This window comes from Neofelis nebulosa, chromosome 2 (genome assembly GCF_028018385.1).
Source record: "Neofelis nebulosa isolate mNeoNeb1 chromosome 2, mNeoNeb1.pri, whole genome shotgun sequence".
NCBI lineage: Eukaryota > Metazoa > Chordata > Mammalia > Carnivora > Felidae > Neofelis > Neofelis nebulosa.
This window is the reverse complement of record NC_080783.1, coordinates 214,688,310-214,711,061: the sequence shown is the minus strand read 5'-3', so window position 1 is coordinate 214,711,061 and position 22,752 is coordinate 214,688,310. Positions and strand designations below refer to the sequence as shown.

At 59.1% G+C, this 22,752-nt stretch overlaps 1 protein-coding gene and 1 long non-coding RNA gene across 5 annotated transcripts in view; one reads left to right on the top strand and one right to left on the bottom strand.

Annotated features, from left to right (window-relative positions):
- CASZ1 (castor zinc finger 1) overlaps window positions 1-22,752 on the bottom strand; it is a 148,685-nt gene that overhangs the window by 40,477 nt on the left and 85,456 nt on the right. Inside the window, exons 1-2 of one of the 4 annotated variants that reach the window (XM_058719108.1) lie at window positions 19,522-20,986; window positions 14,021-14,059 (exon numbers count right to left, since the gene is read on the bottom strand). In XM_058719108.1, the coding sequence (XP_058575091.1) occupies window positions 14,021-14,036 (16 nt within the window). In that variant the 5' untranslated portion in view covers window positions 14,037-14,059; window positions 19,522-20,986. Of the gene's footprint in view, window positions 1-14,020; window positions 14,060-14,500; window positions 14,675-19,521; window positions 20,987-22,752 lie in introns of those variants that run through there. The other 3 variants (XM_058719106.1, XM_058719109.1, XM_058719107.1) reach the window with 3 other exon arrangements.
- On the top strand, window positions 887-2,052 carry LOC131505494 (uncharacterized). The gene is made up of 2 exons (XR_009258421.1): window positions 887-1,133; window positions 1,591-2,052. It is a non-coding gene; the product is annotated as an uncharacterized LOC131505494 (long non-coding RNA).

Here is a 22,752-nt window from a genome sequence, read left to right as displayed (position 1 = left end):
GGTCCTCGGCCTCAGGCCTCCTCAGAAAGCAGAGCTCCTGGCAGGGCAGGAGCCCTTCCAGGCTCGCACGCAGGCCCTGGTCAGTGTAGACCCCTGGAACCGACATCACCCAGTGTCCCCTGTCCGCCGTTTCCGGGCCGGGGTCCTTGCTCCCGGTCGGAGCCACTCGAGGGCCAGCTGTCTCAGCGGTGCTAAGAGGCAGTGCAGCAGCCCCCACAGACTCTGGTGTTCTCCAGGGGGCCTCCGCACGGGCCCCTCCTGGCCCTCTCTCGTCCCCGGTCCCCAGCCCGCAACAGCTGCTCCTCCACCCCCAGCAGGGCGAGGGTGGGTGGCGGGTCTGGGCTCTGTCCACATCCTGTGCCTGCACCGGCGCTCTCCTCCTCCCTTCCACCTGCCTCCTCCTCACGGCCCCCAGCCCCAACTCCGGAAGCTCCACTTCAGGTTTTCCCAGCTACAGCCCTGAGTGTCACCACGGGGTCCAGCCCGACCTGGGCTCCAGCTGATTAAGGATCCGCAACAGGATGTAGGGATTACGGTAAAACCTGGCTCCGGATCTACAGGGGCAGGGGGCCAAGTCCTGACTCTGGGACTCCCCTGCCCTCCCATTTATTTCTGCCTGCTTCCTCCCTCTCAGCTGCCAAGGGCCCAGGATGGCTGAGCCTCCGGGTCCTTCCTGGGGTCTTGGCTGGACTCTGACGAGTGGATGATATAGGGTACCATTAAGGGACCCAGGGCGAATCTGGCAGAAAGGCAGGATCAGGACGGGTGGGGAAGGGGAGTTATGGCTGAAATCTGCCCTGGACCCTTTAATGGGGCAGGAAGCTAAGCTGGTCTTCCTCAGGGAACGGGTATGGAGGCGGATGTCCCGGGTCTGACTTCTGGGCAAAGGCAGAGCCAGGTGGGGAAGGAAGAGCTCTGAAGGCTTGCTGAGGCTCTCGTAGGCAGCTTAGGGCTGTCCGGCTGCTGTGGCTGCACGACTCCAGGGTGTGAGGCCACTGTGGTCAGGTGGGGCAGCCGAACCTGGACCTCCAGAGCCTGGCCTCTGGGACGCCAGGGGCCCACTGGTCTGTCTACGGGCTCCTCACTGGTCTTGCGCTAAGGGTCAGCCCACGTCCTCTTCTTCCGGGGTCCAGGTGAGTTTCTCAAATATATCCCAGGCACCCATAGGCGTGTATTTCCCAGGGTCAGGGACTCAGGGAGGATGATTTCGGGTGTCAGAGGGCTCCGAGTCTGATGGGGAAGGCACAGCAGCACTGGGGCCTTCCACACACCCCTGGAGGCACAGGAGGGAGGCCAGCTGTGAGCTCCAGGAGGGCTTCCTGGAGCCCAGGCCCCGGCTACGCCTGGGAGGCCAGCAGGTGCAGGAGGTAAAGAGGGGTAGTAAGCAGACACACAGACATGCCGCCATCCCAGCTGGGCTCCCCGGGGCTCCGACTCCAACTGTAGGGCTGCCTGCCACACAGGTCTGCCTCTTCCCTCCTGCCCCCTCGTCAGTGAGTCATCAGCAGAGGTGCCTAGGAGGCAGGAATGATCAGAGAGGCCTGTCCTCAGTGGCACCTGCTGACTTCCTGGCTGCTCTCCCTCCCACAGGGACAGGGCTGAGCTGGGTCCCTGCTCTGCCCCAAGCACCAGGCCTGGCACAGACGGGTGGAACTGGTAGAAGGGAGGCTGGAAGAGTGAGTTCTGGGCCAGTTACCCAGGGCTCGAAGGAGCACAGCCCTGGGGCCGGCACAGCTCCCCATCAACCTGCCAGCCAGCGCCTGTGCGACAGGGAAGCACCCACCTCCTTCGACCCAGGGCCCGGCTGCCCCACCCTGACCCACGCATCCTTCGGAGGTCCCAGGAGAAATTTCATTCCTCCTGGAAGCCCTCCGAGATCACCACGCTCTGTAGGGTCCCTTCCTCGTCCTCTCATGACGCCCTGCTCCATGCGGTAGCACTTCTGTAATAACTTGTTTAATTACCCTTCTGTCTCCCTAGACTGCAGGACCCGTAGGATGGGACTACTGTTTTAGCAGAGCGCCTGACCCAAATAAATATTTACTGAATGGATACAGAAAACTAAGTGCTTCTCAAGTTCATCAGGGGAAGAGCTGGGATCGGGGCGAGGGGTGGGGGGGGGGGGGGGTGGCCTTGGACTTTCGTACCAAGCCAGCCCTGTGGAGCTCTAGGAGCCTCTCCTCCCTTGGGTGGGACTGAGGCAGGAGCTCTTGGGTCTCTGACCCTCTTGAGCCTCAGGCTCACCTCCAAATGCCCTTCGCAGGGCTCTGCCTCGAGAACAAAAGAGGCCCCAGTTGTCCCAACATTTCTCTGGGAGAGGAACAACTGTTGCTGGCCAGGCCCTTTCAGAATAAACCCAGCAACTGTTTGTATTGTGGTGCACTTCTCTCCCTCCACCTCCTGTCTCTGTCCCAAAAAGGAGAAAAGGAAATTGAAAAAAGATGGGGGGGAAAAAATCCCATCCCAAGCCCTACCACCTCCCTACACCCCCTATCAAGTCTGTCTGAAAACGTTATTAACACAAAGAGGGCACAGGGACAGCCACCTGCCATTGCAAACAACTGGGACAGCCGCAGCAGAGGGTGAGGCTGTGAGATCAGGGCCCAAAAAAAGGAGAAGGGAGTGAAGGCTGAAGGGGGGAGAGATCAAAGCGAAGGGAGAGGCTGTGGAGGGCAGCGGGGGATCTGGGAGACCTGGCCCTGCTAAGGTCCTCGAGGGAGGGAGAGGTCAGAGGCCTGCAGAGATGCAGGAACCCGAGGGCCCAGCAAGGCTCCCAGGGCCAGGCTGCACCGGGCAGGCAGGAGGTGTCCGTGGGGGCAGTGGCTGCAACGTGGGGGGGGTGGGGGGTGGGGGGGTGGGGGGGGGTGGGAAGAGGGAAGGAGAAGTTGACTGGGGAAGAGGGAGAGAGGTCTATTAAAAACCTCTCAGTGCATAACACAAAATGTCAGGGTTTATAGCTTCATTCTTGGCATTGCCGGGACTCTGAGAACCCTGCACAGAAATGTCACCGCTTGTCATGTTTAATCACCTGCTGTTTGTTAACACCTTCCCTGCAAGGAGCCTGTCTCAATCTGCCCCTGGGCCCCCAAGGGACCCAGAAACAGAAAACATCCCCGTCTCCTTCTCGTCTCCTTCTCCGGGCTCTTGGCCCTGCCTTGGGGCCTCCAGGGAAGAGCCCCATTCGCCTCCCAGGAGCCCCCAAAGACCCTTCCTATCAGGCAGGCCAGGGAAAGGGGCTCATGGGGTCCAAGCAAGGGGCCACGCCCTCTGGCCGGGGCCAGGGCGCTCCCAGCTGCCTACTTATCTCCTGCTCCTTCCACCTGCCTTTCTAGGGCTGGCTGTCTGTCTGTCTGTCTGTCTGCTCTGTCTAAACCACCCTCGCTCCCCTACCCTGGGGGTGAGAGAAGATGAACAGAGGCGAGCCTGCTCAGATCCCTGCAGTCTAGAGTTTACCAGTCTGTCTGCTTGAACAGCAACTGCCACATAACATGGAACATTCACAGCCACTGTCCTTGTAGTTACAACCCAGGATCACACCATCTGCGGTCCCGGCTTGGCTCACTCTCGGAGCATGCTTTCCTGAGTTGTTTAGACTAGGAATTCTCAGTCCTACTGCCCCATAATTCCTTCCTCTGGGGTGGGGGTAGGTGTGTGGTGGGAGGGTGGAAGGAGGCCACTCGAGTGGCCCCAGTCCTCCCAAGAACACCTGACGGCTCCCTACCTCTCAAAGCAGCGTGGTCAGCGCCAAGAAAGGAGCTGGCTGGGTCCTCTCTAGGATTACACCTGCCGCACTCAGTACGGTCCCCAGGCTCAAACCCCACGCAGGCACAGCTGTCTGTAAAGCAGCAAGTTTATCCTGTATAGTTTCCAAGGAGGCCCCATTACTTCTCGAAGCAATGAGGGCCAATGGCGACATACATCCCCAGGCCGAGCTGCAAGGGTCTCCCGGTGAACCAGGGGCCACGGCTCGATCTTCCCCTCCAGCAAAGACTATGCTTACACAGAAACACGTCCGACAGTCGCACATCTGCCAACCTGTCTCCTAGGAGAATGCCCATTCATTTCGACTCTCTTCCTGAAGGGCCCTGTGTCCAGTCTGCTCATTTCCATTTCACCAAAGAGACAAATCAGAATGTTTTCCAAGTGCCCTTCAACCCATCCCTGCAAACAGATGGGAAGACCCCTTTCTTAGGAGATGGGCAAGAATGAATGCCTCCTGGGGAGGCTTCCTCCAAAAAGCTCAAAATACAACTGTAATAATGAGCGCATTTTATTTTGCAGGGAAGGCCCCGGGATGTGTCCACGTGTTACAGGTGGGATACAGGTGGGGCCTGGAGACGTCTGGGGCTGTGGGGTCAGGCAGCACAGTAAACATCCAGGACTGGGCTGCCATTGGAATGGTTCTCCAGAGAGTCCCTCTTCTCCGTGGGAGGCAGTCCTGCTCCTTGCGTATGGGAACACACCCGTCAGCGTCTCTGGGCCTCCTGTCTCCCTGCCTGTTAAACAGGGCAACTCCCTGTGTTCCTCCCAGGGAACCGACAGGAGAAATGGGACACTAAATGTGGCGTGCTCTGAATGTCTCAGAAGGAAGGTACTCGATAAACTCACGGGTGCTCTGATCATGCTGCCCGTTGAGCCGCATCCTCACCACGGGAGCAAGGGCTCAGTGCTGAAGGGGTGGGGCGTGGAGGGGGGTGCACAGGTTCAAGTCCTTTCCTCTGTCCAGCAGTGGTTTCCCCGCCGTGCCTGGGGAGGGGTGTGTCACGCCCAGCCGGGTTCCGCGCACCCAGCTGAACGCAGCAGCCCACGGAGCTGGGCGTTTGAGGTGAAGCCAGCTGTCAGTCACCCATCCTGGACAGAGGCTATTCTAGTTCACGAGGTGTGTGGGCTCTCCCGGACCCCAAGGGAGGGGCCATGTCAATCAGTCCATCCACCTGCCTCCAGAACTGAGGCGTTCACAGGACGTGGATCTCTCCAGTCCTGGGCGGACTGGGGCAGCTGGTCACCATGCTGGTGACTACACGGTGTGACCGATGGAAAGTGCTTCTGAAACTGTTTCCTCGGGCGTCAGGAGACGTGCTCTACCTCCTGGGCGGCCAGGCCATCCAGGACCTTCTCATGCCTGGGGGCATCTCATGCTTGAGCCTCTCCTACCTGGGGGTCTTGAAAAGCTGGTCCCCGTCTCTGACAGGGACCTTGAGCACACATGGAACACGTCCTCTCAACTCAGCAGGCCACGGTGGAGCCCCCGAGGAGCCAGGGAGCGGGGCCTGGCCTGAGGCTTAGGGGAGCCACTGGTCTAGACCTGTGTTGCCCAAGCCACCTGGATTTATCAGATGAGCATGGCCTCCCGGCCAGGCCCCCTGGTATAACCCTTCCATTAATTTACTATTCGATGGGAAATTACTCCTCACCCAGGAATATAAGTTTTCATCTTATTTTAAGTTAGATTCTTAAAGCAATTAACAAGGCATCTGGCGATGACTTCACCGCTGTGGCCGGGCCCTGGAGCGGAGAAGGGCCGCCCTGAAGCTGCACAGACCCCTGGCTCCAGGCCCCTGCGGGGAGTTCAGGGGGAGCCGGGAGCCCCTAGACACCTGTCCTGGGTCCTGGGAGGGAAGTGGGGGGCACGCCGTAATCTCGGATATTTGCCGTTGGTGGAAAAACGCCTTTCCAGCACCACCTGCCCCGTGAACCTACTGGTGACAGTTGCTGAAAAGCCCCAGCAGCTGGTGCCGCGGGAGCATTTTCTATTTTTAATTGTTTGATCGGAATATTAACTCATCTAGGTCCGTTCCCAAGACACGCTTCCCAGCCAGAGGGTTTCCCCCATTTCCCAGACCTTCCTCTCTCTCTCCCTCTCTAGTCAGAAATCAACTTTGAAATTTAATAATTGGAGACACAGACCTTGGTGGGTTTGCAAAGGATCAGAGCACTGGCAGCAGGAAGGGGAGGGGGGCAGGAAGTAGGGGCTCCTCACCCAGAGGTGCCCCAAAACAGACCTCTGCTCTTCTCTCTGAGCCACTGACCCGAGGCTCCTGGGCAGCAGAGGCTGGCTCACGCTTGCTTAGTACCGCCAACTCCTGCCAGAGCCCTGCTCTGCCTGGCCGAGGAAGACTCAGTCTCTCCCTCTCCCCTCTCGGTCAACCCCACTGACCGTCGCTCGCTTGCCCATCTTGAGGGCCACGCCGAGGGGCTGCGGACTCTCAGGAGGTCCCTAGGGAAGGAGGCACGTGCCCCTGGGCTCAGACGGGGTTGGCAAGAGGCTGACTTTCCTTTCAGCTTCCATCTCCGAAGGGAAGGGAGGGCAGCGTCCCTACGGAGCCCACGGGAGAACCTGGCGGAAACTCCTCTGTGAGTGCAACACCGAGGGCTCGTGGCCCAGACCCCAGCAGGAAAGCCGCACGCCCCAGCCCGAGCCAAGTGTCACTCTAGCTTGAGACAGACCACGCTGCCGGGAAGAGCCCGCCAGGCACAGACCCAAACCCTCCGGCCCCCTCGGCCCTTCCTAGGAGGTCCCCCCAACAGCCCAGGGGCTACCTGGTCCCCTTTCCCTACGCGCCCTTGGCCCCCCTGCTGTGCGCTTCCTTCTCAAGGTCACAGGGCTGTCCACGCCAGGAGTATTTACTCACCAGACCGGCCCTGTTAGCGGCACTCACCACAAATATGCTTTCTGATAAAGTTGGCAGAAAAAAAGTTCTAGAGCTCAAAACAATGTCAGAAATCATCCCCCGCCCCCACCACATGAGGGTGAGTGAGGTGAGGCCTGCGACCGGACCAGACGGCACGACCAGCCGGGAAGAGTCCTGGGGGAGGCTTTTGTCAACTCTCACGGCTCTCCTTCCTGTTTTACTTCCCAACATACAGCCTGTTGCCAGGGCACCGAGGGCTGGGGATGGTTCGAAGCTAGTACTGGGTCTTGGCCCCCAAAGGGTGCGGCCCAGGAGCAGGGGCACGCGGAGCGGTGCTCTGCTCCCTCCGGCCAGGAGCCCGCTTGGTGGCCTCTGGAGGACAAGGCCGGCGGCCTCTTACCTCTGCTTCTCCCCGGCCGTCTCACCTCACTGAGCCCCCTTCCCACCCACCCGCCCTCCCTCAGTGCACATGGGCTTTAATGTTTTTATTACCTGTTTGACTCGCTGCCTTATTGCTTCTCCCCTTAATGGGGCCGTAACCGTGGAAACGAGGAATAAACGGCCACCAGAAAATGAGATGATTAAACAGGTCACCCTGGCAAAACAAACTCCACCGAGGAACCTCTGGGGGTGGGGGGAGGGGAAGCCCTCCCCCTGCCCCTCCCCGGCCAGAAGGCTTGGACCAGACCCTTGGACGAGGATGGGGAAGCTCTATCCCTAGAACTGGGGCAGATACGCCGGGGCGCCCCCTGCTGGGTGGTGTGGCACCTGGCCAGTCCCTCCCCAAGGCAGCCCACCTGGCTTGCTGCGGCCTGGAGCTCCTGGCCTAAGGGGGTGGCGGGGAGGCAGGCCCTGGTCTACAGCGAGGGGACGATCTGAGCCAGGGAGAAGATGTACTTCTGGTTGACGGTGACGTGGTGGAGCCCCCACATACTGCATCTCCTCAGCATGTTCCCTCCCAGGGGTCCCGAGTTCATGGAGAAAGCCCTAGAAGAAAAGGCCAATGCAGGCCAAAGCTCAAGTCCAGAAGGTTTCCTTTGGGAACCCCTGGTCTTTGAAGACAAAAAAATGTGTCCATCCCCCTCCTCCACCCTGCTCCTGCAGGCAGTGCCCTGGCCTGAGGCCAGAAGGCGACAGGGAGGGTCCTCTTGGCTTTCAGAAGAGTCTCAGCGGCCCAGAGCCTACGGCACCAGCACCGGCCGAGACTGTGAGGCCAGAAGCCAGGGGGAACCCAGAGGCAGTCTGTGGGAAGCTCTAAGAACCACAGCCGGCTCAGGAGGAGCCCAAACGCCATGACGGGGGGCAGAAGTCCCAGGTCTCTTTCTGGCACTGGGTCCACCTCGTTGCAGGGGTCCCGGGACTGGGAACAGGACTCAGAGGACAGACATGCTGCCATGATGTCTGCTTGGGGGCAGATGGAGACGGGCAGGGGAGGAAGCACAGGAGAGTCCCAGACCACCCACTGGCTACTGCCCTCTTATCTCCCACAGGGTAGCAGGCTGCGTGTGCCGAGATCCTCCCGGGCCCAAGCCAAGGTCAGCTAGTAGCTAATGGCAGGCCCCCATCTAGCCACGCAATGCCCATCTTTATCCTGTGCCCCCTTTATGTCACCTCCTAATCCCAGCCCCACTCCTTCCTGTAAACCAGGCTGTAGAAAGCTCTCAAGGAACTAAAATGCAGGTTCCCAAGGGAATCGGCCAACGTTTCCTGCCTGCCTCCTGCTGCCCCCACTAAGCCGGGAGGCACTTGGCGAAGAGGCACATCAATCAATCAATTCCACCAGCCCTAACGGGGAGGAAGGCGCGAGACCAGCCCTGTACCAAGCGCTGGGAGACGTCAACACAGAGCTAACTCTAATGGTTGCCATTAGGAGCAGGAGTAGCAGAAGAAAGTGGGTTCCTGGCCTTGACCTCCTGGGGACCAGGGTACGGAAGTCTGAGCGCCACCTGGACACACTACTGCCAAGGGCGTGACCAGATCCACGGACACGCAGGCCTCCCGCCAGCCTCTTGGTTCTTATCTCTTTCCAGGACCAAGTGGGTATGAGGCCTGCAAGGAGGAGGGGGCAAGGGAGGCAGGAGGGCCTGCTTTAGGGAGCTGGGTGGCCTGGACGGAAAGGGCAGAAGGCTGTGGCTGCACAATGGAAGCAGGAGTTCTGTTGGGGGCGGTGGTGAGGAGTACAAGGCAAGACAGAGAAAGGCCGTGTGGAAGCCTAGAAGGTGTGGGGGGTGCAGGGAATGTCCGTCTGCATCTGTCCCAATACCTCCCATCCTTTGTCAAGTTCGAAGGCCACCCTTTCACAGAGCTCCCTGCGCTCTCCACTCTGTGCTCCTCTGCCCCGTGTGACAGATGAACACACCTGTCCCCCTCCAGCAGGCAGGTCCTGGAAACCAGGGAAGGACCAGGCGGCCTTCAATTGTGCAGCAACTATAGCGGGCACTCTCCCAAACGCTTACCGAATCTCCGACCTCATCACCCATGTGGGGTCTCTTTCCAGACTACGTCCTGATGAATGTGGGGTGTGAGGACGCTGTGCTGTGGTCAGGCAGCCAGAGAGGTGAGCGCTGGACCACCGAGCTGCCACCTGTCACCAGGAGTCCCAGTGAAGGAGGCCTTCCTCTGCACCCTGGGACCACCAGCCCTTCTTCTGCTCCCCTGCTCCTTCTTCCCCCTGCCTTATCCTGGCCCAGCTACCCTGGAACAGCTACTGCTTGCCTTGGGGACCCACAGGCTGGAATGACTACAGAGCAACTTCCACTCCCCAGCCCCCAAAGATGAAGACGAGGACAAGGAAAAGGAGGAGGAGAGAGACAAGGAGATGTGGCAGCAGCCAGGGTGGTCAAGGTTTAAAAACCAGCTCAGAAAGGGCAGTGGTAAAGGACACGCCTTGGGGCCCGGGGGTGGAGAAACGACCTGGCCCCTCTGAGAACGGTGGGCCGGCCAGAGAAGGCTGATGGCAGCGGGCCAGGCAGGCGCACCACCGACCCGGCGGGGTCCCGGCAGAGGAGTGGGCGCCCAGAGGCTTCCCGGGCCGCACCCAATCCCCAGCCCAGGGACTTGAGCCAGGGGCAGCAGCTTTAATGAGGGATGCTGCTGCGTGGCTCAGCCCTCCAAAGGTGCCTCCATTCATTTTATTTTTCCATCATAAAAACCCAAGCTGCGACTCAGCCAGATTCCCTGGCCGTGGGGGATGGGGGAACGTCAGGGCAATGCGGAGGCCGCACGGAGGTCTGACTGACTGACCCCGGTGCCCTTCTTGGGGAGAAGAGTTAATGGGTTCTCCTGGCTGGTCCCTACAGGAAAAAAGGGCCTGGGGTGAGTCCCCTCCAGGGATCCTTCCAGACCGGCCCTTGCTGCCTCTGCCTCCTGTTACAGGAGAAAGGCTACGCCAGGACTTTCATCCTGAGATCTGCTCTGATGTCTGATAGCTCGGACCAGGGCTGGGTCAAGGGCCACTTCACGGTCCAGAGGCCGTCCAGAGGTCCAGAGGTCTCAAACGCCTGCTTCCAAAGACAAGGCCCAAATGATGTGCTTCTCGCCTCGTCCATTCAACCCTGCCCCCCAAGACCGAACCTCCCCGGTAAAATCAAGTTGGGAGTTGGAAAGCCAGAGGCTTAAAGGTCATCTGATGCTCAAGTCCCTGCAAACGTCACAGCCAGCCTCTGTTTGAATGGTACCAGGAAACTCGCTACTTCCCAGACAGCCCATTCTGTCCTTGGCTCTGACGGCTCCTTCCTGCCAAGATGGCACCGGAGTACCCACCCCCCTGCAGCAGACTGGCAAAACCGGTGCCCAACCTGACTGCAGGGACTGGCCCCAGCTTAGACTGGTCGAGTGGGTGTATCTGGCCAAGTAAAGGCTTGAGGAAGGAAAATCGAGGGCAACCTGCTTGGGCTTCCTCCACAGCTGAGGGCCAGGGCCAGGATGCAACGGTGGTGGGTGGGTCGCACGTGTGTGTGTGTGTGTGTGTGTGTGGTGGGGGAGGGGGGGGGGTCGGTACACAATACCAGGGTGCCCGGCCTGGAGTTCTGGCAGACCTTATCCCAGGGAAAAAGAAGCAGCTCTGGCTCAGCGAGCAACCCCGATTCCTCCCACTGACTCACGTCGACAACATGGCTGCAGCCACGGTGCCAAGTGGACAGTGCCAGCCCTCTCCGGCCCTCTGTGCAGTCCGTGGCCATCCCCTTGAACTCGCTCTCTTGCCTATCTGGCCCTCCACCTGGGAGAGCCCAGCCTGGATCTTGACAGACAGCTCTAGCCCTGGACGGCCCCTCCTCTTCTTCTCATGCTCCCCCTGAGGAAAGCGGGGCAGTGACAACCAGATCCGGGGGGGACAAGGGCAAGGTCCTTCTCAAAGCTCGGCTGCTGCTTCACAGCCATTTCGCCTCTGCCTCCAGTCTTGTTGGGGCCTAGCAATCGGCCTAGTGGGGCCTAATCCTGGGGAGTTTCCCAACTGCAGGATGGATTTACCTGTGTCTGAAAGCTCCCTCCCCCCCTCCCCTGCCCGGCTCCCTCCCCCAGGGAAATCACTCTAAAAGGGCCTAATGGAACTATGTCCTCCTCTCTTCCTCTCTCTCCTCCCTCCCTCCTCTCTTTCCCTTTCCTTTTTTTTTATTAGCATTTGTGGAATTTATTCCCAAACTCTCCTAATCTTCCGTACACAACCATTTGATTTGCATAACCCAACCCCCTCTCATAAAAACTGGCTGCTAGTTTAATTAAAAAATGTAAATTTGCTGTCATCTCGGGGCCTGGTGAATTAGGACGACATCGGCATTTTTTATTGCTAAAGACGTCCAGATTGATCCAGCCCTTGGCTGAACTATGGTGGGGGAACAGGGGTCCACATGGTCCCCGAGGATCTTGAGGTCCTGCTGTCCCCTCCTGAGAAGCCTTGGCTCTCCCATCACTGAATGACTTATGGCCAGAGTGCTTCAGGACCTGGACCTGTCCCAGGCTGGAGATGATGCTAACCCATGACCCAATGCTTATAGGATCCCTGGTGCCAGCGACTCTTTGGGGCCTGTGCCTTGTACTGTGCCAGAGAAGCCCTTGGTGGAAGCTGTCCGTGGTCCGCCCTCCACTCTCCCCAAGAAGGAGCCCCTCACAGCACCAGCAATGAGCCCTGGCCAGCGACAAGGCCTCTGGCTACGGCTGTGTCCAGGAGAACATTCCAGATGTCGATGGAAGACCAGCATGGAGCCAGCCCAGAGATGGTCTCAGAGGGGATCTCAGAGTTCCCACCTGCTTCCCTTTTTTTGTGAACAGGGGAAAAAGCGCTTTTCTTCTGAAGTTCTGAAATTAAGTGAAACTTCCAAGTTCAAAGAAAAGGCGGAGGGGTATCACCAGATTGCTCCTCCAGGAAACAGTCAGAACTCTGACACCCTGACCTCCCCTCACTGAGTGCCTAGAGGGCAGGCCCGGGTCCTGCTCGAAGAGCCTCGCTCCAGCTGCAGGAGGGACCAGTCCACCTAAGTGGCTCTTCTAGCTTCTAGGACAAGTTTCCAGAGGCTGTCCCTGGAATGCGGGGAGAAGGGAGTCTCCCTAAAGCCCAGGAGAGGTGCTACAAGAGGTTCTGCCACGCACAGGCCCAGGAGGCTCTCTCTCCAGTCGGGGACACCCTCCAGAGGCACTTTGGAGCCCTGTGCCCCTAGCAGACTGGAAGGGACTGGTCGGTGTAGGGCAGGAGGATGGACGCCAGCTCCAGTTGGCACCCAGGTTAGCAGGAGGAAGACGAGGAAGGCCCGCCTTCCAGCTGAGTAATGCCTGGGTCCACTGTGCCCGCCCACAAGCAGAGGCTCCTATGCCCCAGGTAGGGGGTGGTGCCAACCGAGGCCCATCTGTAAGGTCTGCTTCTGGGCTGGGTTGGGTGGGGGCCCTCTTTCTGAAGAAAGGGGGTGGGGCCTGGGAGAAGGAGGCACTGATTAAGGTGGGGGTGGAGGCCAGGGAGGGGCAGGGGGACAGAAGTGGCCTTAGACACCTTCACCACTTTGCCCAGCAGGGGGTGTCACCCCCTTCCTGGGCACGGGAGGTCCCAAGGACCTCCACATCTGATTACCAGAGATCACACCTGGCTGGACGCAATCACAAGCTCTGAGCCACCCTCTCCCCACAAACACACACCCACTTCCCCCGAAGTCGGTCACCATGTCACTGGCTCTGCCCACCCCCCTGCTGCCTCCTGCCCTCTCTGCCCACTCCCCTTTGACCTCAGGAGGTCAAATGTCAGCTCATGGGTCCCAAGGGGCAATGCCATGAACTTGGGCCCATTACAAATAACAAGCCTAACAGCCCCCTATTCTTCTATAAATCAAACACAAGGGTTCAGAGATCAGCCTCAACGAATTTTCAACCTGTTTACTACTGAGTTCTTTCAAAAACACTTAGAAAGAAGACAGTGGCTTTTGTCAGGCTGGGATCTGAGGGTCCTGGTCACAATGTGGTTTCAACAGACCTGGCTAACTGAAAGCCTGAGGAGCTTATGGTAAACCTCACTCTGGGCTCGGGTTGGAACCCCAGATGAAAAGAGAAGCAAAATATTGAAAAACTTAGATTAAAACCGATAAAAGCTCCAAAATATCAGGATAAACTGCCCCAGGCCAGCATCATGCTATCGGGAACCCGAGCCTAAGGCGCCATACTAGGCCCTCTAAAACCCAGAATCCAAATTTAGTAGTTTGTCTGGTGTCCCCCTGGGGGAGGGGAGCGAAAAGGGGGGATGAGAGAGCGTCCTGGGCCCCTCACTTTGAACTGATAACAGCCGCCGCATCCCACGGATTCTCAGGTGAAAAATACTCATTAGCCATAATAAGCAGCTTGATCATCCGACACAGCCTTGTCCCAAATAAATTAAATTCCTTTACCTTGAGACAGTCGCCCCGAAACCAGACTAACCACCTTTCCCAACAGGACGCTGCTTTCAAAAACTAAACCACCCCCCCCCACACTGAAAAAATAAAAACACACACCCCACAGCCTGACACACAGAGATCTTTGCAGTGAAAAAGAAACACCCACAAACACACACACACACACACACACACACACACCACGGAGCCACTCAAAAAACACGGAGAACAAAAACCCCCACAGAAAACCCCTAAATCCTCTCTCTGGGTGCCCCCCAGCTCCCTCTCCCCTCGGTTCTTTCATAATGACAAGCATCAAATTAGTCACAGTCACTAAGCAAGTAACAAATAATAACAATAATATCATCAGAAGCCTCGCAATCCAGAAACCAGGGCGAGAAGCGCAGCGGGCGCCGGACCCTCTCCAGGCCGGCCCCCACCCCCTGCTCAGCTGCTACCTCATTGGGCTAAAAATAATAACTTCCGTAAAAGAACCGAAAGAAAAGCGAAAGAGCCTCCCCTGGTTCCCACCGCCGGTACCTGTACCGAGATCCATTCTCCTCTCCTTGGTCCCAAACTCTTCGAGGAACGCCAAAAACACAAGAGGAAAGAAAAAACATCTGTTTAGTCTCTCGCGGTGCCCCCCGCCGCCCCCCTCCCGCCCCCCTCCGCTCGCCGCACCCCCCAGCGAGGGCCGGACCAGTCCCGGGGACCCGGCGAGCACTGACAGGGGGGCCCGGGAGGGAGAGCGAAAGTTTCTCCCTCCCTCCCCGCTCGCTCTCACGCTCCGGCATTGCACACTCGGAGCGGCTCCGCTCTGCTCTCGAGTTTATTAAACTAAAAGAGAAACTATTTATAGACGCGGCCCGGGTCGGGGGGCCCGGGCGGCCCTCGAGGCCGAGGGGCGATCCCGCCCGCGCTCGGCCCCGCCCGCGCCCGCGCCCGCGCCCCCCGCCCGCGCCGGGGTCGAGCCCCGCGGCGGCGCCCCCTGCCCTCCCCCCGCCCCACTCCCGTACTCACCATAGTCGGAGAGTCGAAAGCCGAATTCACTTAAATAATCAACTTTCATAATACTTAATTAATGCCTAATTGCAACTGATTACTCCCCGAATAACAAGTTGTTTTAAAGCCCTGATGTCATTGCTCCTGACGGTAACACTCAGGGTAACAGTTTGGCAGGAGGGAGCGGGCGGGCGGGAGCGGCCGGGGGCGCTGCCAGGCGCCGAGGTGATTGGCAGGGCGGCCGCGGCGCCGCCTCCTCCGGGCCGGGCCGCGCCGCCCCGGCAGGTGAAAGAGCAGAGCTCTGCCCGCCCGCGCGCGCCCGCCCGCCCGCCGCGGTGCCGGAGTGAATGGGCGCGCGCTCGCCCTCCGCGCCGCGCCGCACGCACGCGCCCGCCCCAATCCCGCACGCGCGCCCCCGCCTCTCCCCACGCGCGCGCGCGCGCGCGCGCGGCCCCAGCGCACCCGCTCTGGCGGCCGGCCTCATTGGCTCTGCGAGTCCCCAAACCTTAGACTTCGGGAAGAGGGAGGCGGGGACTCGGCGCGCGGACAGGGGCGGGAGGGGCGAGGCTGGCGACGCTCGCGTCCCCGAGCAACTCTGGCCGGACGCCGGCGGGCGCGCGCTCGCACGCTCCCTTCTGCGCCCGGAGCCCCGCGGGCGCCGCTCGACGGCGTCCGCCGGCCGAGGGCTCACGGCGCGCGCGGCCGCGCAAACTTTTCCGCCCCGGCGGGCGCAGGTGTGAGCGCCACGGGGTCGCGCCCGCCGGGCCGCGCCCTCATGCTCCCCCTCGCGCGGCCGGCGGGCGCCCAGAGTGCTGCGGGTGCCGGGGGAGCAAAGCGTCCACGTCCCCTCAAACCCGACTCTCATGGTGGGGGGGGGGGGGGTGGCGGAGCTTTTTACTTCCAAAGAGGAAAGACTGCCGAGCGGTCGGCCTGGGGGGGGGGGGGGCGGTGGGACGGTGGTGGCCCGGGACACGTGAGTCCGCTCGCGCTGCTCTGCAAGCCAGCCGCCGCTGCAGGCTCCAGGAGACCCAGGACCCTAGGCTTCAGCCACTTCCTCTTGGTTTTGCCCTGACTGGGCCCTGGTGCCCTCCCGACCCAGGCCAACCCTGGCCGCCTACACATCTCTGCTCTCCCGGCCTTTCTCCTCCTCCTCCTCCACCTCCTCCAAAGTTCAGCCCCCAGCCCCTCGGGCCTTGAGGGGAGTCCAGCACCTCTTTTTTCCCTCACCCCCCTGGGCAGCTTTTACTCGGAGCACCCCAACACAGATCCATGCCATCACGTGGGCTTCCCTCCCACCCCGTTTCCTCCGCCATGCCCCGGTAAGGATCCGGGCACAGAGGGCAGAGGTATTCCTGAACCAAGGAGCCAGGGTCAAGCCACCTGCCCCACAGCCGCGGCATTTCCTGCCTGCCAGTTCCTCTCTGGACCAGGACTCCTTGTGCTCTCCTTGTCCCTGGAAGGCACTCCCCCACCCCCCCAGAAAGCACTTTTGTGGGTCTCCTGTCCCCCAGACGTCCCTGCTGCAGACAGGTATGTGGAATTCCTTAAATTTTAGTGATCCAAGTTACCCATTGGATTGGGGGGGGGGGTGTTCAAGGAAGGAGACAGCCAGGCGAGCTGGAACAGGAACGTGGGCAGCTTAGCTGGTACAGTACCTGGATCTGTCTCTAGCTCTCTCCCTCCGCTCCTTGTGTAACCATTCTGCTGCCTTGCTCTCCTCCTGCTTCAGGGAAGGCCACCCTGCCTTCAGTGAGGGGAACGGAACAGACCCTGGGTTTTCTCTGGTCTTTGGGCAGCATTCAGCAAAATGGCACTGGCCTATTTCTGCAGTATTTCTACTTTGCCAAGGGAGGTGCCCAGGGAAACCTTGGGGCAAAGAAGTCAGAGAAAAAAACCAATCTACTCTTTCTCCCACTTTCCCCTTATTGTTCTTCTTCGTCTTCTTTTTAGCTCCAAATGGCCTCACAAGGAGGAGGTTTGCATCTCTCCCCTATTTGACCGCCCTCCCCTGCTGACTCTTGGCAACCCCCTTTGCTGGTTGTCACACACAACCCTCCACCCTTCAGGCCTGCCCTGTCCCTTTGGAGGCAGAGTAGCTGGAGAGGCCCAGAAGCTTTACTGAGCATCCCGTGACCCCAACGCCCTGAATACAGGAGCAGAGGCCAAGCCACGTGCTACCTGGAGGCTAGGACATGTGCTGGTACAGGGCAATCATGCACAGAAGACCCTGGGCTCTGTTCCCCACGTGGGATCTTGGAGAGGGGACCTCTGCGTCCAGAACTACTCTGGAGTCTCCACATGCCTCTGGGTGCTCTCACCTGTGGCTCTCCAAAGTAAGGCCTACAGCTTTGGGTTGTCACAACAGGCAGTTAATCCCAAGCCCCAATCCTGAGTGCCTGCTTCTCCACCTGGGCAACCAGGATGTGGAAGGAAGCCTGAAGACGTAAGAGTACGAGTTCAGGGTTTATTGGATGATGTGCGTTATCAGGAGTCCCCTGCGTATGTGACCCACACGGCCCACTGGCTGTCTCTGAATGTCCTTGTGGCTTCTGCCAATGGTGGTCAGGGCATGGGAGGGCATGCCTTTCAGTTCCCCAGACAAGGCCAACTGGACTGGCTGCACGGTGACTTTGGGGCCTCTGACAAAGGCTGGAGAGCTGGAAGGACACAGAACACACAGGGCCAGCTAGAGGGACCCATCAAGCAAAGTGGTGGAGGGATGCGTGGGCTGCCAAGGCGATGGCTGCGATCAGCCATTGCAGGCTTAAGAGGCCTTGTCCAAGAGTGGAGAAGAGGCCAGGGAGGCGCAGAGAATGAGGCCGTCTTGGCATGTTACGATTCGAGAAGGTCTGAGGAGAAAGAAGGCTGAGGCATCAAGATCATGCACGAGGTGTGAGCCAGAGGCTGCACAATGGAGGGGTCCCCAGAGTTCTCTTTCTTTCTCTTTGGGTGTGTGCTCGTACGAAGGGGAGAGGCCCACATCTCTGGCATCTCTGAGGCTGTGGCCCATTTTTGCCTTGAGGACCCCAATGTGGCGACACCTCTTAGACCCTGAGGCCGGGCCACAGGGAGGACATTTGTGCCTGGGATTCGGGGGACGGAAAGCCCAATGCCACCGTCCCTCCCAGTCTTGAGGCCCTGGGCCCAGAGACGCTGGCTCGTCCTTGTACGCCCCACCCCCAGAGCGAATGGGGAGCTGTGCACAGCGAGCCCACCCACCAGGCCCCTCACACGAGTCCAGGGGAACCCGGCGGCGCTCCCCAGGCCAGCTTCCATGGTTGGCTCCCGGTCTGCTCACACCCCCAGAGGGCCCACTCATTCTCTCCCCCTCCCGAGCCCGGGGCCTTCTCACTCACCAGCCTGTTTACACACCAGATATCTCAGGCTTTATCTGCTCTCATTCTGAATTTGTAACTTTCACATAAACTTGAACAAAGCTCCTTTTGTTCCTGCACCCCACCCCAGGATCCCAATAAACTGGTTCCCTCTGAGGCGACTGGGCCAGGGCACAGAAGCCTTGGCCAAAGGAGTGTGCGTGCATGTGAATAAGCATGTTCGCACCTGCGAGGGAGTCCGTGTGTTTGCGTGTGAGTGTGCTCCTCAGGCTGACGGAGGGAGGGCTGTCCGGGTGAACGTCGAGCGCGCACCGTGCGGACAGGAAGCGCCGGGGCGTGGGGACGGGACCGTCTGCCAGGGCACGGGGAGTCGCGGGCCGGGCCGTGGACGGGCGGGTGTCGGGGCAGGGGGCAGACAGGGACAAAGAGGAGCAGTGGGGTGGGTGGGGGAGCGCACGGCTGAGGCCAGGCTTAAGCTAAGTAGAAGGCAGATACAGGGATCGCATCATGGCGGTGTAGAGGCTGGCACAACCACACGCCGGCCCTGTAATCCTGTTAGCCAGCAATCTCCATTCCGAAAGAGCTTCATTTCTTTGTGAATATTTGTAAACTAGATATCTAATGGAAAATTATAGGAAAATTATAGTGAAATTCATGACGGAGAAATCCGATTATCCCTAATTCAATTATGCCATCTTAGCCCACACAGCACATTTCCCATTTTTTTCCCATAAATACCGATGCCAGGGGTCCCGGTAATCAAATAAAATTGAAAATCATCTTCCCATTAAATTCAATTAGCCGCAATTTCTAAAGCCTATCAGAGATTTTAATTACTAAATTATAAAATTCTCCAATGCTAAATTGAAACCAAAAAAATTGCACATCCTTATATTTCAGAGGAAAAAAAAAAAAAAAAAAGGGCCAGCAAAATCCTTGAAAAAAATGCCCTCCTTTCTGTGCCCAGCTCCCAAGCAGGTTCCCCTCCTGGAAGGACCTCACATCGCTACCTCCTTGCCCAGCTGCGGATGAAGCCGGGGGGACAGAGGAGCGGTCTCTGCCAGGGGAGGGGCTGAGGCATATTAATTTAGCAGAGGGGCAAACCACACCTCCAACTCCAAGCTTGGGGTTGGCTGGCCCCTCAAGAGGACCTGCCTTCCTCACTGGCCGTCCTGGCTCCCAACTCTGTCTGCCCATCGAGAGGTCTGTCACTTGGCCCACGGACAGGACAGGGCTCGGGCTCAGGTCGGAGCTCGGCCTCAGGGCTCTGTGTGGTTCTAAGGCAGCAGACCCGAGGCAGTGCCGGCTCCCCGGCCACTCCGAGGGGCCCCCGTGTGGCCTAGGCTGCACCAGAGGTGGGAGGGGGACGGGGGGCAGCGTTGAGGGCGGACAGATACCAGGGGATGGTGCTGTGGCCCCAAGTCTCCTCCAGAGCGTTCCCAGGGGCCGCGGGTCCTCGCAGTGTAGCGGCCTCCCAGGAGAAGGCTGGTGGTGGGCACGGCCCAAATCTGGCCTCTCCTGCCCTCGCAGCTCATTCTCTGTTCTCCTCGCCCTCTTCTGGAAAGCTGACAACCCTGAACTGGCCGGAGGGTGTGCCTTGGCCCCCCTGGCAGCCCTTACTCTTTCACCCCTTCTCCTCCGAGGGAAATGCTGGCCACAACCCCAACAGTAGCCCTCCTCTCTGTCTCCCCGCAGGCCACTTACCCAGCTCTAAAGGCTGCTCTAGAAGTCACAAGAGCCTGGGGACGTGGCATCGGTGGTGGCATAAAGCGACCCTAGGTCTGAAACCCAAGGTGGGTGGCTGGGTGGGCAGCTGATGGGCCCCGGCGGTGTCGGGACAGCCGACAGCAGAGCCGCCGCCGCCGCCGCCGGGGCAGGGAGCAGGTTTAATTTGCCAGGCAGTCAGCAGTGCCAGCAGGGGAGGCACCCGCAAACAAAACAAAAACAAAAAAGTTAATTATCTTTGGCTTTTTCTTAATAAATATCCAAACTGGCCCGGCCGGATCCTCCGCTTTGGAGGGAGCGAGAAGAAGGAGGAAAAAACCCCAAACCAAATCCAACAGACTCCTTCTCTGGCCTACCTTTCCTTTTGTCTCTCCCTGTACTCATCCCTTATCAGAGGCAGCAAGAGTTTCACGTTAATTCCCAAATCTTCGAGTCAAGAGGATGGCCACAAACGTTCGTCTGTCTGTCTGTTTGTTTGAAGTTTTGGGGAGTGAAAGCAGGAGTGTAAGGAAGAAAGAGGCGGCGGGGGGTGGGGGGGGGGGAAGGACAGAAGAAGCAAAGGGCAGAGTGAGCGTCAGAAGGAAAGAGAGTAAGTGTGATGTGGGAGCTGAGTTCCTTGAGTCCTCCTGTGGGCAGGGCAAGGCCTAGCCGGTGGCCCCAACCGGTGGCCCCAACCCGGGCGGGACCTGTTCTGGAATGTTGTGTTGGCATTGGATTTTAGTTACAGTGATCGGCTACAGGCGATACGGGGATTTCTCCTTTTAAAACTCTCAAACCACCTAGGTCTCGCTGGCCACTTTAGCTCCCCTGTTGCTGCTGGTTCCTGTGCCAGCCAACCCTCCCTTCCAGGAGCTGGGCTTTGGAAGAGAAGGTTCAAGAGGAGGGGACGTTGGCTGTCCTTCCGAGGGGCGTGAGATTTTTCTGTATGGACTCGCAAGTCTACCTCGGGAGAGAGACGCGTGTTGCCGCCTGGGCCTACGTGTCTGGATGGTGCTCACACACGCCTGAGCCCGGGCTGTTAGCAACGTGTAGCAGGGCATGTTGGGGGGAGGGGGGCGCAGCCAAGACATCGGGCGGTCCTTCGAGGAGCACTGACTCTGGAGTCCCGCTACCTGGGTTTGAACCCCGGCTCTATCACTCACTGGCTGTGCCGCCTTGATCAGGTTGTTGACCCTCTCTGAGCCTCCATTTTCTCAGCATCAAAGAGAATAATTTGTGATTGCCCAGGGCTGGGGATGGAAGGTGGAGTGACTGCTAATGAGTACGGGGTTTCTTTCTGGGGTGATGAAAACATTCTAAAATTAGATAGTGGTGACGACCATACGATGTTGGGAATATACTAAAAAGCCAATGAATTGTACACTGCGTGTAAACTATAGCTCAGTAAAGTGGGTTATAAAAAAGTGGGGACAAAAAGCGGGGGGGGGGGGGACAATAGCACTTACTGCACAGAGCTGTCGTACAGGGCAGGGCACACAGCCTGGCACTAGTAGGGACGAGCGAGGAAGGACTGACATGGCCCCAGGCCGATGGGTTGGCGTCCACGAGTGTATATTGCTGGGTGCCTACGGACATCTCCCCGGGTCCCCAGTGCTGGGCCGGCAGGTTGTTAAGCAGCCGAGCCGCCCCTCATACGTGGAGGGGGTCCTGGGCGGCTGTTCCCTGGCAGCGGTGGGAGAGGGCATGGCCCTCCTCCCGCCTCTCTGGCTGGGTCCCTGGAGAGGAGGCTGCCCACCACGGCGGGCAGACTCTGCCGCTCACTCTCCCTGTCTCCCAGAGCACTCATATTTTCCATGTGCAGCAGGCCGTGACTTCACCTTCATACTAGTTACAGGGTTATTTAGCTTCTCCTGACACTGACAATCACCAAACTTTAATTCGCTGCGTGGCTTCTCCCTGCTGTGCCCTCTGCCCACCCCCAAAATCCCTGGGAGAGGGTGGGAAGGACCTAGTCCGGCCCCCCTGTTGCCAAAGCCTGCCCTTCGGAGTGATGGAGGGATGGCAGGAGGGGATGCTCAGAAGGAGAAGATGATGGACAGAGAGTGGGGGTGGGGAGGGGGGAACAGCGCGGGAGAGAGGAAGTACCACCAGCGCTAAGGGGAGCTTCCGTCCCGCTCCTCCGGCCTGACACTAATGTATTCAACCCGACATCCATCCTGTTGTGAATAAAGATTCAGCTGACCGGGCTTTGGGTCTGCAGGCTGGCCGCCCCAGCCAGGACCTACGGGGCCGGGACTCGCCAAGTACCCGGGACTGGGCAGCTGGCACGGACTGGCTCCTTTGCCTGATGCTGGATGAGGAGGTGCCCATCTGGAATGCACCCGAGGGAGCCCTTTCCTACTAACCTGAGCAGCCAGCTCGCATTTTCTCCTGCCTCCCCCATGCGAGTCTCCTATGAGGCTAAGCCATCCTGCCTCACGGAGCTTCTCTCCGACTTACTGCCCCGCGGCCTGTATCACGTCTCTCCATCTCCTGAAGTGCTCACCATCATCTTTCCCCAAAGCCTCCTAGGCAAGCAAAGGAGTGATGGTTTGCTCTGAGAACCATCCGGTGGAACCAGGGGACTGTCTTATTCCCCAAATCCAAGCTGGCCCCGTGAGCCCTTCATTAGTCAGAGTCCCAGAAGCAGACAGCGGAGCCGAGAGGATTCTCGAAGACCAGAGGCCTGGCAAAGGACCTGGGCTGGGAGGCCTGGAGAAGCAGAGGCAGAGCGGGGGCGGGGGGCTGGGGGGGGCAGAGCCGGGAGGAGGGGAGATGCAGGGAGATCCATCAGTGGGTCCAAGCTGTGTCTGCTTCCACCCAGCCTCACCCACTGCCCCACCCCTGCCAGCGGTGGGTGGGTGGGGGGGGAAATGGCCATGGTGGCCTGGGCAAGAGAGATGTCACGGGGCCGATGGCAGAGAAGGGAGAAGGGGCTTGTTGACTGCAAACTGTCCATTATGGCTCAGATTATAAGCATATTGCGCAGGGCTCTCTGCACGATGCCGAGGAAATCCAATACGCTGAAAGGTTAATGCAATCAATTAGGGTGACAAGGAAGTAAAGTAAAGCCTTCGGAGTAGATGAAAAGGAGAGAGAGGGAGAGAGAGAGCGAGCCGTGGAGCTGGGGGTGCCAGTATGGGTGGCGGGAAGGCAAGCAGGAAGAGAGACCGGTGGGATGCTGGGAGGGAAAACACACACGCGCAAGGCCAGGAGCCCGTGAAAAGACGC